Source organism: Epinephelus lanceolatus, chromosome 20 (genome assembly GCF_041903045.1).
Source record: "Epinephelus lanceolatus isolate andai-2023 chromosome 20, ASM4190304v1, whole genome shotgun sequence".
NCBI classification, from domain to species: Eukaryota; Metazoa; Chordata; class Actinopteri; order Perciformes; family Serranidae; genus Epinephelus; species Epinephelus lanceolatus.
The window spans coordinates 21,861,674-21,881,861 of NC_135753.1; the positions used below are offsets into that span (position 1 = coordinate 21,861,674).

Genomic DNA, 20,188 nt, shown 5'->3' on the forward strand with positions numbered 1-20,188 from the left:
TATAGATATACGCTTTACTTTCGCTTATTCAATTTTTCCATATATTGTAGCAGCTTGATGATGGGAAAGTTATGAACACAGTGAAGGAGGGATCCTTTCCATATACAAGTGTGAATGTGATATTTACCCAGAATAATCACAAGATTAATAGTATCTGAAATAACTGTATCCAGTTTGTCCATAAAATAAAATATATCAATGTTACTGAATGATGACACCTGACAGCTAGCTGTGAATATCAGTCCAAAACAAATTCACGAACATAATGATATTAATAATAACATGGACAATAATATGGACATAAAAAATAATAAAATTAAATAAAATAGAATAAAACAAATAAAATATAATAAATGTTCATGTTACGTCAAAGTTATCTGCTTATATTTTGAAATGCCATACCGGAAGTGCACCGGTGTATTGTGTCCGGCCTGACGGTTGTTGCAGTTGTGAAGTCCCGTGACAAAATTTCATTGGAACTTTCTACAGCCAGGAAAGACTGATGTTTCCTGCTTCTCTCACTTACTTGACAGTACGCTTATGGACAGCAAGAAAATACACGCTCAGTTTGAGACTTTAGGGGCTTTTGTGTGGACCAAAACTGGAAAATGTTGACTGTGGTGACGGTTTGAATGCTGTAGAGCGAAGTATCCTCACTGGACCAGCGAAAATAGATGAACGCCGCATCAGAACACTGTACGGTACGTGATGTCCATGTAAAAGGTACCTTGTTCTCGTTTGGCTAACGTAGTGTTGGCTAGCCGTTGGGTTACATATACCTAGCACACGACGCTTTAGTAATAAGTAAGTAACAAAACGTTAGTTTTAAATAAAAATAAAAGGGCTAACCGTTATATATAGCTTAACATAACCTTTTCTACTCGAAGACATCACTAAACAGTGGAAGCAAAGTACTATAAACAAAGTTAGGTTAGCTTCTTTGCTGTGTAGCATTAACAAGGAACTTAGCACATGTGTAACTGTGAGCTTTTGCCGCATTGTTTGAGCTGCATGTGGGGGCTTGTTTCAGCATGTCAGTCCTCTCATTTGGTGTGGGAATGTGCGTGTTGGTATTTTATTTGTGTTTATGTGTTCAGCTCCTCCCTCCCCCGGCTCATTTTATTCTCCTCTCCTCGGCTGGAGAAGGTATTTATGCTCCTTTCCTGTAACACACGTGATCTGTGCTGAGATTTTTTTTTAAAAAAAAAGTTGTACCGGTGTAAGTACACAAATAGCCTTAGGTGTTAGCTCAGCCAAATTTAAACTGAACAAGGCGAGGTCTTTTCAATGATGTGTGCCAGGGACGTGTTATCCTCCCAAATATAATTGTTCTCTGCCTGCAGAAATGATGTGTCAGACCTCATAGGCTGTCATAATTAGTCCCCAAAATGGATATTGATTCAGCTGTGTGGTATGAACTGAGGCAGACAACCATTTTTAAGCCTGATGATGTGTATATGAATGTTTTTCCTCCTGTGATGCAACATAAAACTTAGGTAACAAGTGTGTAGTGACAAGAAGGATGCATGTCTTGATAATCCTCCCTCCTCTAACACAAGAACAATGAAATTAAAACAGTCATAAATAGGAGAATGTAAGGACAATTGATTAATATTTCAACTCTGTAACGTAGAAATCTGCTAGCTTTCTGCTTGTTATGATTTGAGGAGGTTCCCAGCTGTTTCTTTGATGTAACATGTGGCTATCTATAACATGTTTTGTATAACATGACACATTTCAAGATATGAACGATGGATTTTACTATGTGAGATCTCTACATCTGTGAGAACTGTGATTTGGGAGTTCAAATCTCACAGGTAGACCTGATTTGCCATAAGTTGTTGACGCCTGCCCAGCAAGAGCATCCCGCATTCTTTGATGTCTAATTTTCTAAGGCTGATGAGCTTGTCGTTTTGTCAGCGCACATGCTGATTCAGACCTGTTTCTAAAAGGAAGTCAGCACCACAATTTGCAGACTGTGGCTTTCTGTGAGCTGTCTGGACAGTCAGGTCAGGTTAGGAGTTTATCCAGATGCTGTGGTCGGTTGCATGCACGGGAGGTTGACTGAGTTCATGCCCCTCACGCTTCTCCAGCTGCACTTCCTCAGTCAGAGATCTGTCTCTGTTGCATTATAATGAGATAAGTCCAAGTTGAAAAAATGTTTTAGTCATTAAGTCGCATCCCACATGTAACAGACTATTTAGGTTTATTGTCAACGTTTTTAAGTGAATCTAAACAGCTTTTGATTAGTTTATTTGTATTTATGCAAAGTTAAAAATACCTGGTAGCTCTTTTGAAATAGGTCATCTTCCTGTTTCAGCTCTTTGTGTTTGTCTCCAGAAACCATTTCAGCTTGCATCGGTCTGTGTTTCCTTGTTTATCAGTGGATGCAAGCCTGATTGAGCTTTCAGCACTGATTTAACATTGTAGGGTGAAGTGAGCTTTATTTTCTCGCTGAAACTGCTTGTCACGCATGATACATGGCCACACACGTCGCAAAAAATATGTTCAACATCCTCATAGGATATCCACAGGCAAGGATGTGTGTTCGAGCTAAGCAGGAAGAATGCTATTTTTGATCCTGTGTAGTAGTTGAGCGTATTTGTGCCTGTCAGCACAAGTTAATTCATGTAATGGCATACGTGCAGAGCATGCTGGGTCTAAACAGCGGCCAGAGAATGTGCTTAACATTAATCTTGTTCCTTTTCATACTCGTTATGCCTTTCCAAGCTTTATTTTGAATTCTTATTACAAACTTGACAATGCCTCTATGTGGGTGTGGTGAGCTGCAGCATTCCATATGAAGGAGTAGCAGTGTCAGCTGAAAATGTAAGTCATACTAACTAGGCGCTTATAGGTTAATTTTCCCCTGAACAAAAAATATTTCTGGAATGTTAAAAAGCGGGTCCTACCCAGTGACGTAGAGAGTCAGTTAACCATGAAAACAAGCACAGATGTGCAGCAGCTCACGGAAATAGCCAACCGTTTTTGTGCACACCAGCCACAGTTGCACAAACCTCACCAGCTCTCTGTGTTTAATGGCCAGGTTTTAAAAACACAAACACATCTGTTGACCCCTGCAGTGGCTATAGGAGGAGCTAAATCTGTTAGATACAGCCACACTTTGGCATCTGAATGTCACTCTTGAAAATCCAGTTTAACAAGAGCTTTAACTGTTACTCAATCGATCAATCAGTTGACAGAAAATTTATCAGCAACTGTTTTTAAAAATGAAATTGTCATTTTTCTAGCGCAAGATCCAAAACTTTTCTGCCTACAGCTTCTCAACTGTGAGGATTTTCTGTGTTTTTTTGTTTTATGTCATTGTCAAATTTATTTGAATTGCACAAGACAAGACATTTTATGAAACTACCTGGGGCTCTGAGAAATTTTGATAAGCTTTTTTTGCATTTAATAGAGCAAACAATTCATCAGTTTAATTGAGAAAATAATCTACAGACTACTTCAATGAACATAATGATTCGTTACAGCCCTAGCTTTAAAACTTCCAGCATGAAAGTGAAGTCAATTGTGGTAGAGGAAATGTTATTTTCTTGATGTTTTTGTGGTTTGATAGCTGTGGCTGAAACTGAAACCAAAAGAAAGTTAAAGGGAACAAAAGAGAAAAAGGGGACTAGTGATGAAGAGGGCATGAAGGTCCCTCTGATCGCACACATGCATTTTAAAGAGGGGCGCTCTTTTGCTGTACCCTCACCCCGACGTGAGCAGAATGACATATCCCTTCAGGGTGCATTCAGGAATCAATACGCAGAGGGAGGATGTTGACCCAAAGCAGGTTCTCCTTGTGTTGTGAACAAACAACACTGAGAGTAATAGCGATTGCGGTTAGAAAACAAAAACTACTAAACAAACTAGGCTGACCTCATGAACATGAAACAATGGACGAGTCAGGGCAGCAGACAAAGAGCTTTGTTGTAGAAGAAACAAGACGTTACATAACTCATGGTGAAGGAAAAGAGATCTGTGTGTGCGATTAATTCACATCACACAGTGTTTAGTATTTGCCCTACACATAATAGGTTTCTATCATGTCCTTTTCCAATTCATCATAACTCACTTATAAGACTCTTTGCAATGGTAATAAACCTAACCTCCGTATCCATCTTCAGGGAACTCAGGTCTTGACCTTTTGTTACTACTGTTGTCAGGGGAAGGAGTCTATTACACCTCAGCAATGAGCTTTATTTCTCTTTAAACGCTGGGGAAGAACAACTCCGGGGGTCTTACTCTTAACCTATTGTGTAACTCCAGCTTCAAAGACCCCTGGAAGGTTGTTTAAAAATACCTTTCTACTGACCGGAACAAGGGAGAATGTCACAGACCCAGCATGCGCAAGAGAGCCAGTGTGTGTGTCACTGTGAATGAGTGTGGGCTTGTGTGTGTGTTCACATGCTAAAGACGGTACGTGTGAGATGAATACTCGTGGAAGACGGAGACTTGTAATTCTCATGTGGGGCTTTAACAAGTTGATTAATCAGTATGTATGTATGATAATATGTGTATTTTTATAGTGAATAATCAGATGAGAGGAAGGATAGGATGTTCATGCTCAGAGGAAGGAGTGAGTTAACTGGTTGCTCAGGGGGAGGGGGGGCCGCCTGCTGTCATGTTGCAGCTCACTGACCCTCCTGTTGTTGCCTGTGCACAGCACACTTGCCACAATCTTCACCCTCCAAGAAAGCACAGGGACCTTAAGATAAGGCTTTCAAATAGCTATTTAAAAAGCTCCATTGAGGAAGTTACATGTTATTTTTTTACAAGAACATTTCCTTGAATAGGGATTAGGGCCATTTTTTGACACCAAGTGTGATACTTGCAGGCAAGCAACTGGGGGCCAAGTGATCTGTTGTACTGCAGACAAGCATGATTTGAAAAAAGCAGCCCCCTGTGACCCCCTGGATAACTAGCGAGAAAGTAGAGAGGTAGAATGATGGATGAGCTAATGGCTGCTCGTATCCATGATCCACAGTCAACAGGACTATGTCATGGCTCAGACATCTAAGAAATACCTAACAAAACAGTAGTAAAGAATCATCAATAAAAAGCTGCTTGTCTGAGATGAATGTTTGTTAGGTATGGACAATCTAAACACTTGAGGCTGAAGTGTGTAGAGAGCAGAGGGGAAAACAGTAGTTTCACTTCCTGAATAACAGAGTGTTCTGTTCTCCTTTCTCCTCAGCAGCAGCGACCCAGGATGGGGATGGGCCAGTTGTATACTTGAAGTCTTATCCTGAGGAGGACGCATTACTTTATGACCTTGCACCTTTGAATGCCAACAGCCGCTAAGATGGAGGAGCAACCCAGTCTCCCCAACGTCAGCATACCCTGCCACAACGAGCAGAGGGACAAGAAAAAGCGTTACACAGTGCGTACAAAAATTCTCTTCGTTGTTCAATTGACAGTTCTGTGTCAACTTAATTCTACAGTGTGTTTCATTGTCAGTCTATGAGTGTTATTTCTGTAAAAGCATACAATCACAACAGTTGATCATATTAGCATGTGATGTTACTCCTTGTGCTTACATAGACCTACCTTGTCCTTTTTTAGGTTTACAAAGTGATCGTCAATGTTAGACAACAGGAATGGTTTGTCTTCAGACGCTACGCAGAGTTTGATAAACTCTACAACATAGTGAGTGGTGGAACATCTTGACACATTATCATAAATCTGTCCACGAGTCTTTGATTCCCTTAGTCTTTGATTTAATGGCTGTTCAAAGTACCATTGAGAATAATTATATACTTGTGACTATAGATGTTTCCCAGCCCTTGTGTCATTTTCTCTGCTGCTCTCCTGTCTTTTGATGCAGTTAAGGAAACAGTTTCCAGCTATGAACTTAAAAATCCCCGCTAAGAGGATATTTGGGGACAATTTTGAACCTGGTGAGTGTTCACATTAGACTGATGTATGAAATATGCACTCAGACAGAATTCCAGTAACTGATGTAAAAAAAAAAAAAATCATGTTGTTTGCTTAGTATGTTTTAAACGATATATTTATCTTCACATTAGAGTTCATCAAGCAAAGAAGAGCAGGGTTGCATGAGTTCATCAAGCGGATTGTCTCACATCCTCAGCTCTGCAACCAGTAAGTGTCGGTGTTCTCACTTTCATGATGTTACACTACATTGCTGACTTTATCAGGATGAACGGCTTCAATATCTGAGTCCAAAAAAATCTAATGAGATCAAATGTGTTCAGCCATGCTTCACACTTGGTGTGAATTAGATTAAGAAAGATGCAGAATGTTCTGCTTTGTCGTGCTTCACTTGCTGATGCGAACTTTGTTTTTGCTTGGTCCCTCTTTAACTTCACAGTCCAGATGTGAGGACGTTTCTGTTGATGGACAAAATGCAGAACTTCTCAGATGCCTCCGAGGATGAAGATGACAAAGTGAGTAACTTGAGTTTCTGTTTTTCTTTGTGAATATTTTTGTTTTCCTGCTGACTATGTCTTTTCAGTTGATGTGTAGGATAGTCTGGATTGGTGATGCAGTGGTTAATCAATTAGTTGTCAACATTTAAATTAATCGCCAACTAATTTGGTAATGGATTAATCTGTTTTAGTAATTTTTAAAGGAAAAAAAGACAAAAGTCTCTGATTCCAGCTTCTTCCAAATTCCAAATGAATACAGATAGTTTTTATTTATTTATTTATTTATTTAACCTTTAGTTAACCAGGAAGTCCCATTGAGATTGAAAATCTCTTAGAGACCTAGCCAACATATAATACAAAAATCTACAATAAAACAACTATTCAAACAAAATGGCCTGTAGTTACATTTTGTCAGCTAATCTAGATAATGTTTTCTCTTCTGTTTAGCAGAACAACTCTACCTCCAGAAACATTAACCTGGGACCCTCTGGAAACCCACAGTATGTTCGCCCTGTTTATATGTCATGACATTGTGTATAGTTTGGATTTGCACCGTACTGATATTTGATATGTTATATTTATGTCTGATCTCTGTATATTTGCAGTCTTTCCTACTTTGTAGTGCTGCACAACAGTTTCCCTCAGGATAGATAAAGTCCCATGTGATCTTATCGTATATTTACTTTAACACTTATATTTACAGAAATCTGTGTTAGCACAAAGCAGACCGCCTCACTGTTTTTACTAACCTTGCAGCTGTGTAATCACATACAGTGTATTTTTACATACGCTGAATTTAATGTGCTGTAATTCTTCTTTTCAGTGCCAAGCCCACAGATTTTGACTTTCTAAAAGTCATAGGAAAGGGAAGTTTTGGGAAGGTATGTGAACGACACAATACTGGAAAGCACAGTTGTTTTCTGTTCATTGCAGAGTGAGAATTCTCACGGGTACTGCTTAGATAAAGTATTGTCTGTAATGTATTTGTTTCAGTACACAGAAAGCAGTTTACAAATCAACTTTGTAGAATTATGTTATATTATATTTTTGTCGTATATATTAGTTATGTTTAGAGATGTTTCTGTGGTGTTGTTTTTTTCCACAGGGGTAGCAACAAGTTTTAGTTCTGCATGTGTTGGCCTTTCCACGTAGGAAGTGAGAATCAGATATGGAATCACGCTGGTGATGCGTTGTTCACCGTGCTTTCTCTTCCTTGTGATGCAGGTCTTCCTTGCAAAACGAAAACATGATGGAAAGTATTATGCCGTCAAGGTTTTACAGAAAAAGGTCATCCTCAACAGAAAAGAGGTAACTTAACTATGATATATGACTGTGACTCTGTCAATGTTTCAGGCACACATATGTAAATTATAAATCTCTAATAAATGACTCCTCCTAATCAGCAAAAACACATCATGGCAGAGCGCAACGTGCTGCTGAAGAATGTGAAACATCCTTTCCTGGTCGGGCTTCATTATTCGTTCCAGACCACAGACAAGCTATACTTCATCTTGGATTTCGTCAACGGAGGAGAAGTGAGTCGTTTCAGTTTTGTGAATAATGCGCTCACACAGACATGACTCACAGGTTCAAGAAAAGCTGAGAATGGCAGTAAAACAGGAAATTTGTATTAAATAGCTTTGATGAAATCCCTCAGTGCTGCACTGTCGTTTGTCAACACACCTCCGTGTGTGAAAATCTCATTAGACATCACAACATTAGTGATAAAGAACACGCACAGTGTGACTTCCTCTGCGCCTCTCCTTCATGTGCGATCGGCCTTTTTAAAGCTGCCACGTGTGACTGACTGTCTGAGGGTGACTAATGACAATCTGTATCTCAGTAAATCTGCCTCTTGCCCTTCTGAATAAGTTGTCTACAAAGACCAGTAACATGAAAATTAAATCAGATCGATATTTAAACTTTCCAGTAAAAGTTATTTGTGTAAAAAGGTGACGTTAATACATAACCAGATAAAGGGCTGACAAAGGCAGTGTACACGTAAGAGTATGTTTCGCAACTTACTCACATCATGGTTAATATGATTTTTGTACTCATGGTCCTACAATACATTTGCCATATAATACATTCCAATAATCGGACGAAACATTTCTATTTCAGCTTTTCTTCCATCTTCAAAAAGAGCGGACCTTTCCAGAGCCCAGGGCAAAATTCTACGTTGCGGAAATGGCAAGTGCACTTGGATATCTGCATTCTCTCAACATTGTTTACAGGTACGTTGGAGGTTTATTCAAATGAACACTTGCGTTGTGTGAAAATGACTAATGGAGACAGCATTTTTTTAATTGGTCCAGTATTGAGAGAGGCTGCCACAGTCGCAGTGGTAGCAACAAATCAGGCTGCAATGTAATGCCTATGGGTAAATGTGCACCATCAATTTACATCCATTAAAAGTGCTTGGTTTTGCCACCAACAGGGACACATTTTTATCACAAGTGTCTCACAACATTACGGAAAAGACCCTACAGAGAAATTAAACGTTTTTCTTTACCTTTCGCTGATCTGGAACCTGTACTACAAAGCAGGGATTGGCGTTAGCAAGGTAACTTCAGGGTTAACTCTGGGTTTTCACTGCTATGTCGCTGGTTCTCTTTTTAACAGGATAAATCACTGTGGTAACTCAGGCTGAACAGCTAACTTCAGAGTAATGGAGCACATGCTGTCAATATTTCTACACTTCTTTTAAAAGATTACAGAGTATTGTTTACATCTCAAATGATATGAAGCAGCCTACTACATTCCTGGTTCTGATGATGTCACTCTTAATTAACAGCCCCACCTCTTTCACATGAACGTGCTCATGGCTGGATAGGAAAACCCAGAGTTGACTGACCTGGTTGATAACCAGTTTTGCAGTACTGTTTATCCAGATGGCCAATGTTAGGGTTAGTCAAGCCAGATAACAAAAAGATATCCTGGGTAAGTTGAACTGGCTTCATAGTACAGGCCTCTGGTCTGTTTGTTAGTGGAGTCACCAAGTCTCCCTCAAGGAGAAGTCTTCTGAAATCTTGCGGACTTTCCACTTTATTGAAATCAGCTAAATATTCTGACATTGAAAAGCTTTTAGATAACACTCAGCTACTCTTTCTGTACTCCAACACAACAAACTCTTCCCAGCACTTCTCCAACTCTCACTAACATCTCCACCATTGTTTTTCCTGCAACAAGTCACCTCCCACTCCCACTATTTCAGAATGATACTTCTTCTTGAGCAAGACTTGGTCACAATAACAAACTGGGCTGTGAAAGGTCAGGAAAAATGTTTCATTTCTCTGTAGGGTGTTTTCTGTAATGTTGTCAGACACTTAAAATAATAATCTGCCTGACAGTGGCAACAAGGAGCACTTTTAATGGACGTAAATTGACACAACTCAGATCTAGAAAATGTTACAATGTTTTAGGTACCGTTTATACACATATCAAATAAATCAAACATTGATGTCATGAAGTGTATGAAATTGAAGATAAATTGAACATGTGTGTGACACATGCTCACGCTCACATGATAATATGTCTGCAGGGCCATAGCAACCATTTGTTTGTTATAGGGAATTTGGGGTTTTGAACCTGAGAATCTGAATGTAAAGGTACATTCTAAAATCAAAACCACACTTCATAGTTTTCTATAAGGCTGATTCTCAGAGTTATATTCCCCCCATTGTTGAAATGTATTTGAAGCAGCATTTAGATCCATCCATCAGTTTACAGAAATGTGCATTTTCATTGTTAGATTAAAAAAATAGTGCAAATCTAAGAAATATTATTATTTCTGCAGGATATGGGGTTGCAGTGGTGTAATTTGGACTTATGACATCAGTGTTTCCTAATACTGGCTACTGCCCTGTGCCACATTTACTGACATTCATTTGTTTTAATTTTGTCCAGAGACTTGAAGCCAGAAAACATCCTCCTTGACCATGAGGTGAGTATTCCTGCTGTGTAACCCAACACACTGCTGTTCAATTGAGACATAATCACCCTAGCAGTAATTACAAAGCACAAACTTTTTTCAAGTTAGATCATTTTATCGACAATACGGTATTCATGGAACCACAGTGCCTAAACACTGGCTGCAGATTTATTACATAAGACCATACAGCACTAATGTCATTCTTTCCCAATCATATTGTACCACCAGTGCACAACAGTGTCATTTCCAGTTCCAGCGTGTGATTGGATTAGCTCTTACTAATGAATTTCTTGCCTAGCCTTATTGAGAAAGCGAGGGAACGGTGAATGGGACTGACTGAGCTTCAGTGCAGCCAGCATTCCTGGGCAACAATAGAATCCTCAGTCCTCGGGGATAATGAGCTGCTTGTGTGGCACATGTTGTCTAAAAACGTCCCTGTGTCCTCTCTTTAAAGGGGCATATCATTTTGACGGACTTTGGGTTGTGCAAGGAAGGCATTTCCCAGACTGATACCACCACGACATTTTGTGGAACACCTGAGGTATGGCATCACTGAATTGGATGTTTAATTTCTACCACTTTTGCACCAGACACTTTAAAGAACTCTCACATACAGCATCAGAACGTAATAATCATTAACAGACTTTTTGGAATAAAGTGTGGTTAATGATTAAAATGTGAGTGTATTCCATTCAAGGCTATACTGCTGTCTGTGCAGGGATATGAGTCACATTTTCCAGAGAGGAAAATAGGCTTTTATAACTAAAAATAGTTGATATACATTTGGTGTATTTTAAGCCAAGAACAATATGTCAGTGTTATATTTTTGTGTTTGTGTGCTTTTTCTGACCAGTACTTAGCTCCAGAAGTCCTGAGGAAGCAGCCATATGATAACACAGTCGACTGGTGGTGTCTGGGTTCAGTGCTGTATGAAATGCTCTTCGGCCTGGTGAGTTTTTGAGATTTGAGCCCACGTCTCCTCAAATATCCCCCACGCATCATGCTTATATTTTCAGCATGCCACACAATTAACAGTTTAACTACTTTCGTAGACAAAGCTTTTTAGTTTTACTGTGATGTACACATAAACTGCAGCAAATTTCACAGTTCGTTTTACAGCTAAATGTTAAAGAACCTCATCGTACTGTCCCACTCACTTACATGCCCCTAAATGTCTCTTTTTATATTCTAGCCGCCGTTCTACAGCAGGGACACACATGAAATGTATGACAACATCCTCCACAAGCCGTTGGTGATGCGTCCCGGTGCGTCCAGCACAGCCTGGTCGATCCTCCAGGGCCTGCTGGAGAAAGATGGCACACACAGACTGGGGTCAGGGGATGACTTTGTGAGTGGGATAAATCAGAACACTCACACTGTGCACATACAGACACTGCATGTACAGCAGAACTCCACGTGTTTGGGCTCCCTCTGGTGGCCGATCTGTGAACATCATGTCACTGATACGTTACCAATGAACAGTCATTAATGAATTTTATTAATCAGGTTTTTTCAGCTAACTTTCTATTGATACAAGATTAAGTTTAAGTTGTTGTTTATGCTATATTTTCAGAATGAGATCAAAGCACACAGCTTCTTCTCATCCATCAACTGGGACGACCTGGTACAGAAGAAGATCCCTCCTCCATTTACACCCAAAGTGGTAAATATTTTTTTGTTTCCCAGCAATCAGAAATTTAGAGGTGTTTCACAGTGACTTGACTTTTGTACGTCTGCACCCAGAACTTAAAATATATATCATAACTCACATTGATTTTGAAGACTGCAGATTTAAAGAAAGCTATGTATTGTATTTGATCATATTTGAATGCTCTCTCTTCCTGGTGTTAATAGAAGTCTAATTTTATGTACTATTGTTGTACTATTGTAATTGTTGTATTTTGTCATCAAATTAACTTTAATAAATACACACATCCTGTTTGTTTTAAATTAGTTCCTTGAATGCTAATATGACCCATGTTTTTATTCCCTCTTCCCCTGATGTTTTTCCAGAGCTCTTACTGTGACATCTCAAACTTCGATCCTGAGTTCACAGACGAGCCGGTCCCCAACTCCATCTGCTGGTCCCAAGACCATTCCATAGTCAACGCCAGTGTAATGGAGGCCGACGATGCCTTTGTGGGCTTCTCTTACGCCCCAGCTTCTGATGACTCTTTCCTATGAAACATTCCCAGTGAGGTCGTTGATTGCCTTAACCATTGTAACTTCTGTTGACTAAAGGGAAGCATTTGTACCATGGATTAACTTGTTCTATGAAGCCAAAGTGAGCGGATGAGACAAAAAACAGCACTTAAAACAAATTTTGGTGGGAACAAAGCATGCCAGAAAAGTCTTTATTTTTTATCAATTTGTATTTATATAAATATATATACATAACAGATGATATTTTTAAGAATTAAGGACAGCCAGCCTCTATAAATGGTATTTCTGGTGGTTTCTAAAATGAGACTTTTTAAAGCCTTAAATTTGTCCCTTAAATGAAATCAATAAGCAGTTTTCTGGAAAACTTGAACAATTCACTGGACTTGAAATCACACCATTTGACTGCCAGATGGGAGTGTGTTTGTCCATGTAATTACTGTAAAATACATATTCATCTTAACTAAGCTGGAAATAGGGATTACTTGAGAGACCACTGAATAAAGCATTTTGGTTCATAGGTCACGTTTGTAAACAGAAAAATGTCTTCTACTTCTTAAGTTACCTTTCAGTTTGTCTTTGAATACTGAGTTAATTGTTTTTTTTAAATATTGGATTGTTTGTATTTGTTTTTTGCTGTCCTTTGCCTTAACACATTTATTCATAATTACAGAAATTAGAAATCCACAATGCTTTGCTACGCTTAGCAGTTAAATAGGCTTATACTCCTGCACAATAATAAATAATATAAAAGAGATGTAGTCTGAGTGTCTTTATATGTAATAATAATAATGTATTTTTTATTTTATTTTTATTACAATTACTATTTTTTGTAAATAAGGGACTGTTCATGACTTATCAGAGGAGGGAAGGGGGTGGATGAGGATGGTAAGGAACAGATCCATTGGTACCATCCAAATCTTTTAACAGTGGTCTGCTTGGTGGTGATGAGGCTACAGTTGTTTTTTGTTGTTGTTTTTAACCCTCTTTGTAGCTAGGATATATTTTTCCTTGATTCTCCCTAAGTATCTGGCAAAAAACTTAACCATTTGATGTCTGAAAGTTCAAGGTTGAAGATGTAAAAAAACATTGGTTTTTCATTCTTGTGCATGCTGGCTAATTAGTGCTAACATATTTTTAGCCACATTTTAAATGAGTTGTAGAATAAAGTGATATTGATTAACAACAACTACTTTAAGCTCAGATGTGGCGATGTTTTTAATCTGACAGAAGCATTTGTTGCACATGATGTGTCCAACATCAAATTTAAAAATGCAACTATTATTTCTGTTTTACAGTTTCTGGTTATAATAAATGGTGTAATTTTGGAGTAAACATGCCTTCTGGAAGGCATTTACTTCAAAAATTTGTAGTAAAATAAATACAAAATAAAACCAGTTAATTTTGTATTCCCCTCCCCTGAGCCAAAATAAAAAAACAAATCCTCCCCCAGTGTTCCCCCAGTATAATATTTGACATGCCTGCCCCTGTTTGCACCACCATTTTCTCCTTTTTACGTTATGAACAGTCCCTAACTTACATGTAATGGCCTTAACGTCCTGGTCCTTCTGGTCACCATGGCAACGGGGTTGAAGCTTAGCTCGAGCGCCAATGCAGCCTAACGTCGCCATGCTAGCTTATAGTAAAGTACTACTTTCTTACCATTTAAGTTAAAATGGCTGTCATTTTATCGTTGAAAGAGTCAGTTCTGGTCTATTTAGACAGAAGTGGTGGCCTCCAGAAACTGGCCGAAGATTGTAAAGCATTCAACGGTAGGGCAACTGTGAGGAAAATGATAAAACTAGCTAGCTTAACGTACACTAGATAGATAACGTTAGCTATCTATGTTCATAACCTAAGTTAAGTTAGCTAACAGAAATTAAAGTTAAAATCACTACTGAAACTACATTTAAGTAAGGATTTTAAACTTTGGCCATCCTTTCCAGACCCCCAACAGATTGAAGCAGTCTACAGGTTTTGTATCGGTGTAAATCCCTCTGATGTTATAGAGGTGGATCCTATACTGGGTGACTGTGTCCTGCGTGATCCCCTAAGAGCAACATCCTTGTTTCAGTCTGTAAGTGAAAACTGTGAGCAAGCTAAAATGAAATGTCAGCCTCTACTATAAGGGTAATTATATTTGCCTAATTCCTCATTCAGGTTTGCTTCCTGGCCATAAAGACACTTTCACTTGTTGAAAAAATACACACAGAGAGTCAGGTATGATTAATTGGTGAAGCTACATCTGTTTCTGCCCCACTGGTTCTCACTCAGCCCTCTAACAGTGTGTCATCTGATTGTTCCCTCTGAGGTGAATGTAATTCTTACGTTGACACATCTGCCTCCATTTCCTGAGTACACGTTGGACCTTTGTAGTTTTCCTCGTGGGTATGGGCCCATGAGGCCTGTCTCCATGGAGGGCCTGGTCATTGCCATGACGAGGGTCACGAAATACACCCAGGGGGCCAGGTTCCTCTGCATTAATGATGACTGTCCCTGCTCTACAGGTACTACTGGGCAGACACATTTGTCTCCTCTCAACCCTAATTTTATCTCTTCCCTTCAAGAAGTGCTATCTATAAAGACAGACCAGAGTCAGTTGAATCTGTACACACAACATATTGTGTGTTTCAAGCAACTGTCCGACAAGTAGCATTTCTAGACTTAAAATTTGATTCACATTTGATTTAATTTCCTGGATGCTGACTGTAGGGTTTCACCACATTCGTGTCCACGCACCTGGAGCCACAGAGTCAGCTACCGTGAGAAACGACTTCAGCTGCATGATGTGCAACTCCCAGCTGAAAGAGGATGTGAAGTTTAGAGTGTTGGGAGGTGAGAGTGATGCCTCTGAATGTTACTGGAGATGACATCTGAATTGGTACATGAGGTTAAGAGAAAACTGCGTGCATTGTTATGATCGGTATGTTTGCAACTGTGTTTTTGTGGAGGCAGACAAACAGCTTGTGGAGCTGATCCATGTCAAAGCACTGGATGTTCTAAGGGCCCATCAGCAAAGCTCACTGAGATACCAGTCTGTCACCCTGTTTCTCAGAGGTAGGTCTACAATGTGAATTGCCGAAACACAGACACACTCTATTATTGCATAATGTCCCTAATTACAGTGTCACCCAGTCAACAAGTTGATTGATAATTGCAGAAAATGTCAAGGGAAACAAAGCTTAAAGTCTATTTCCATCTGGTAGAAGGGAGGGTAATGTGGCATGTGAAGAAAAATGTGCACTTTCAGCACGTTTTACAGCACATCACAATCAACAACAATTCAGAGTAAAGGAAAACATATCAAAGGTTCACATAACCCAATTCTAAAACAACAAAAACACTAAATAATATCATAAACTGTACAACATGTAACTAGTTCTTTATAAGGTTCACCTCTGACCTACACTTTCAAGCAGGATTTGAATTTGTTTGTGTTTTTTGGCTACCTTTAAGTCAATTTTTAATCTGCAAAACAGCTGCAGAACACAAGAAAGGACTTTTATTTACAACCTCTGAACTAAACAGCACAACGTAAGTATGAATAGGCATCCCTGACACATATGTCTGTGATACTTTTTGACTACCAGAATCATATTTATGGAAAAATACATGAGTTTAATTGCTTCATCATAATCATCTAAAGCTTTTGTTGTAAGAAGGTTAGACATGAATATGCCCTGGATTATTTGATAGTTATTTAGTTTGCTGATGCTGTATGACAGCTAAAAGATGCAAAGCAATGACATTAGTGTATGGTTACTGTGCATAGCAAAGAACAAATGAGTACTTTCAAGTTTTTCTGGGTTAAAAGACTCAGTTTTCATTTGCAAGTCAAAATGTCAAAGTAGATACTGCACTGTAAATTAATATCCTCAAAATTTTAAGGGGTATTATTTATTTGTAAAATCATATTCTCATCCATTATAGTCACTCCCAGTCCTGAATAATGTGGTTGTAATAGCTTGTATTTACACACAGTCAGATGTACTGAGGTTTGTCATTAATTTTCTCTGGCTTTCTAAATGAGGCTCACTTTGGAACACAAACTTAGTGGGGGAGAGTTCAAATAAATAGATTTTTGTGCAGCCAGCCGCACACAGTGCCTCATGGTGGGATATTAAGTGTTTCTGTCCCCTCTAATAACATTGTCCGGCCAGCCCCCGTGGGAGTTTAGCAAATCTCAGCACCAGGATTAACATATTCTGTTGACCCAGTCCTGTAGAGGAATTCAATACACTGGGTTCCCGTTACTAAACATATATGTTAATAAGTGCAAGGAACACTCATTAGCTGGCTGTGCGATTCGCACACAGAGAAATCTTTGTTCTGAAGGCCTCACTCTGTGTTTCTCTTGGCAGTGGTTTGTAGGTGGCATGCATGTTTCTTCAGTAATCACCAGACAGCACAGAACAACCCCTTTGAGTGTTATTGCTTTGTTTCCTCTGTTCATACAGATGAGCTGTGTAACTCAATGAGAATCGGCCGCCTCTACAGGGTGTTAGGCATTCCTGCGCATGTGCACCAGTGGCCCAACATTACCTGGAGTGTAGAGGCAAATAGCGTCCAACCGTGGGAGCCAGAGTGTAAGGCAGTGAATGATTTCATATTAAACTCTGGTCCAAAGCCAAAGAAATCCCAGCCAAAGACATACAGAGATAACATTTGGATCTTAACACATCTTGACACAGTACATTCTGATTAATCTCAACCATTTTTTTTCCCACACTGTGCATCGTTACCATATTTAAACATCTACAATGTCTCACACTCTCCCTACAGACCCCTGTAAAGTCAGTGCCAGCTTCCAGGAGCTGTTGAAGGCCACAGCCGGTTCTCGCTGGAGGTTCTCCGCCATTGTGGCTCACTGCTTTGGGTTGGACGTGGCCCCTCCAGGCCTCTACAACACCTTAAAGCTGGGCTTGCTGCTCAGCTTGGTGCAGACTAGAGCAGATGCAAAAGAAAAATCTAACAACTTGGATCTCCTAGTTGTCACCACTGATACTCTGATACTGGAAAGGTAAAATGGTCTGCATGAGCTAGCTTTGCTGAAACCTAAGATTTAATACTCCTCATTTCCCATTCCCCTCTGTTGTTTTTGCCAGACTAATGACATACAGCCTGAGCTTGGTGTGCCGTGGGGTCAGGCATCAGGCCTCAGGGGAGATGTTTGCATCTCTGTCCCGGGACCAACACGGAGCAGGCACTGCTAACATCCATGCTGGCTCTGCCCTGCTAGCCACTGGTGGCATTTGCATGTTGGGAGATTTGGGCTGTTACAAAAAGGACAGGTTGGATGCCATTCAGTCAGGTAAAGCACCAAAGCGGTTATTAAATAAGTGAAAGCATGAGGAGAGGATTCTGTCAGCAGTTCACATGATGGTAATTTCTGCTACACATAAAGTAACAGAGTACTTTAATGCTCTTCTCCTGCACTCTGAATTTTTCTCAGTTCTTGAGAGCTGCACAGCATCTGTGTTCATCCCAGGGAAGAAGTATGGCGAGGACGCTGACCAGCAGCTTTCCTTCCCAGTCCAATGCAGCTTCTGGGCTTTCACTGACTCTATGGATGCGTCCCGATGGTCTGGGAGGGCAGATTGTGCCGTACTGGGAACAGCAGTGGGTTCAGTCACAACATAATGTTCTGTTACTTCAGTGTAGTTCGCTTAAAATGTGGTCTGAATGTGTACTAGCAGGTCAGCGTTGTGATTTTTTTGGGAAATAAATCGTCATCTGTTAGTAGATCGTGTGGTGCAGTACACTGGGTTCAAGAATTTTCATTTAACTCAGATGTTTGTACATAGTACAGACAAAACAGGAAGTTGAGACAATTTACTTTTCTTGGAGGAAGTGCCCTGCCCAGACAACATTACCTCACAGTAGAGCCCTTGAGGATAATTAATGCTTTGTGTTTTTTCTTGAGCCTGGAGGGGAACGTTGACAATAGACTGTGTAACACATAGAATTTCAGAGACAGTTTAGATTTTAGGTTACTTTCTTACTTCATAGGATTGTCTTGGCAGGTTTACACTTAAAACATAACCCATTGAACAGCTGTCTGATGCACTGTCTCCTTCTGTGAGCAGGAAATGGGTCCCATACCAATTCAATTAGCAGACGCCTTTGGCCTGGTCATTCAGTGTAAGGATATCATGGGAGAACAGGCCCTGCTTGCCCAGACTGTCCACACCCTCCAGCAGGCAGTGCAGCCTGGAAAACCCCTCTACCCATCCTGCTGGGAGTTTTCTACCCAAGACTACCGGGAGGTTAACAAACATGTTCTTATACCAAGATCTTTGCATTGCTGTTATAATAAATTACACTGCCTCACTGAAATACACTGAGCTTAGAGTGCAATTACTGTTCTTAATTCTATGCCTTCCAGTTGGTAGCTCATGCACAGACTTTGCATGTGGAGCTCAGCCCCGAAGCAGAGAAAATAATCCACGGTTACTACATGGCCAGCCGAAGAGTCCGAACACAGAGCCAGGGAGTCAAGATGTCTGTGGCCTCTATTAAACTACTGTAAGCAATCTAGAATCTACTACATATTAACATAATAATTGCTGCTATAGTATTCCATCTTCACTTTCTGCTTCACAACCAGAGACTTTGTAAAGACAAGAAGGCATTGTTCAGAGTAATATCACTATCATCCACTAGATGGAGAACTTTTCATCCAAACTGTTCTCTGAGATGGCTATTTTTCATGTGGTTATGACAAATGTGTGCAAGTCTTTTCACTGTGGTGATTTATTTTCTGTGGAAGTAAAACTATGAAAATAAATCTGTTTTCCACTGCAGGACAAAATGTCACATTTAGCTTTAAATCTCAAAACATTTACATGGCCTGTAATGGGTTTAATTGCCATACTAAATACAATTTTACAGATTATTTTGAGTTCATATTTGTAAGAATAAAATATTAACTAATAAGGAGATAATGTTCACTTATAAATAGTACTTTGATGGGGTTTTTTATGTTGAAGGATCTCTTTGGCGGAGGCGCACTGCAAGTTATGTCTCAGAACACGTGTGCTGGAGGAAGACGCTGTGATTGCTGTGCTCCTCTGTGAAAACTCAGTCACGCTCAAGCATGGTACATTTTTAAATCATTACTCCCTTCTTACTGATTGTAATGAGTACAAATACAGTACTTACATTCATTGAATTAAAAAATTGTCTTACAGTTTATACAAATTTGCTCAACCTGTAACACACCTTGTTAAACTACATCATGCAAATTAAATCTATTATATGGTTAACCCATTTAAAAGCATGGTGTTATTCAGCACATAAACAATTAATACTATACATAAGACACACGGCTTAACCATTTTCTTGTAAATTTAATCCAGGCCCTGGCTATGTTATTAAGCACCATGAGGGCTCTATGTAGGTTAAAAGGTTTCTTCAAGAGATGTCTGCCTCTTTGTACAGGGGCCTCTACCCTCGTTATTCCACCTGATGCAGTGTTTCCTTGTGACCTGGGAGATGTGGATGGTTTGCACAGGAGAGACAAGACCCTGGACGAGCTTCACCAGAATATCCTGCGCTTCATCTACACGTACGCACCAGGAGCAGACACGTACATCACAGAGGAGTAAAGACCTCTCCATAGGGTTCAAAGACACAGGTAGGCAGCACAAAAATCCTACTAAACATACAATTGATGTTTCAGAGTATTTTTCTTTTCATTCCT

The 20,188-nt window shown here is 39.7% G+C and overlaps 2 protein-coding genes across 5 annotated transcripts; both read left to right on the forward strand.

Annotated features, from left to right (window-relative positions):
• Window positions 1–475: 475 nt before the first annotated feature.
• On the forward strand, window positions 476–13,243 carry sgk3 (serum/glucocorticoid regulated kinase family member 3). 4 transcript variants are annotated; one of them, XM_033638119.2, is made up of 17 exons: window positions 476–701; window positions 5,201–5,386; window positions 5,569–5,652; window positions 5,831–5,903; window positions 6,033–6,108; window positions 6,338–6,413; window positions 6,843–6,895; window positions 7,219–7,276; window positions 7,620–7,703; window positions 7,799–7,930; window positions 8,517–8,629; window positions 10,302–10,338; window positions 10,781–10,867; window positions 11,180–11,275; window positions 11,519–11,674; window positions 11,900–11,989; window positions 12,340–13,243. In XM_033638119.2, exons 2-17 carry the CDS (start codon window positions 5,291–5,293, stop codon window positions 12,508–12,510), a joined length of 1,482 nt encoding a protein of 493 aa, XP_033494010.1. In that variant the 5' UTR covers window positions 476–701; window positions 5,201–5,290; the 3' UTR covers window positions 12,511–13,243. The 4 variants fall into 4 exon arrangements, with proteins under 4 accessions (XP_033494010.1, XP_033494009.1, XP_078018696.1 ...); XM_033638118.2 differs by having other exon boundaries at window positions 5,204–5,386; XM_078162570.1 differs by having other exon boundaries at window positions 529–701; window positions 6,846–6,895.
• A 918-nt stretch (window positions 13,244–14,161) lies between these two features.
• On the forward strand, window positions 14,162–20,102 carry mcmdc2 (minichromosome maintenance domain containing 2). Its single transcript, XM_033638364.2, has 14 exons — window positions 14,162–14,258; window positions 14,433–14,563; window positions 14,647–14,706; window positions 14,798–14,993; window positions 15,199–15,321; window positions 15,442–15,543; window positions 16,944–17,072; window positions 17,269–17,506; window positions 17,592–17,797; window positions 17,939–18,105; window positions 18,573–18,752; window positions 18,872–19,011; window positions 19,476–19,585; window positions 19,927–20,102. Exons 1-14 carry the CDS (start codon window positions 14,162–14,164, stop codon window positions 20,091–20,093), a joined length of 2,046 nt encoding a protein of 681 aa, XP_033494255.1. The 3' UTR covers window positions 20,094–20,102.
• Window positions 20,103–20,188: the final 86 nt, after the last annotated feature.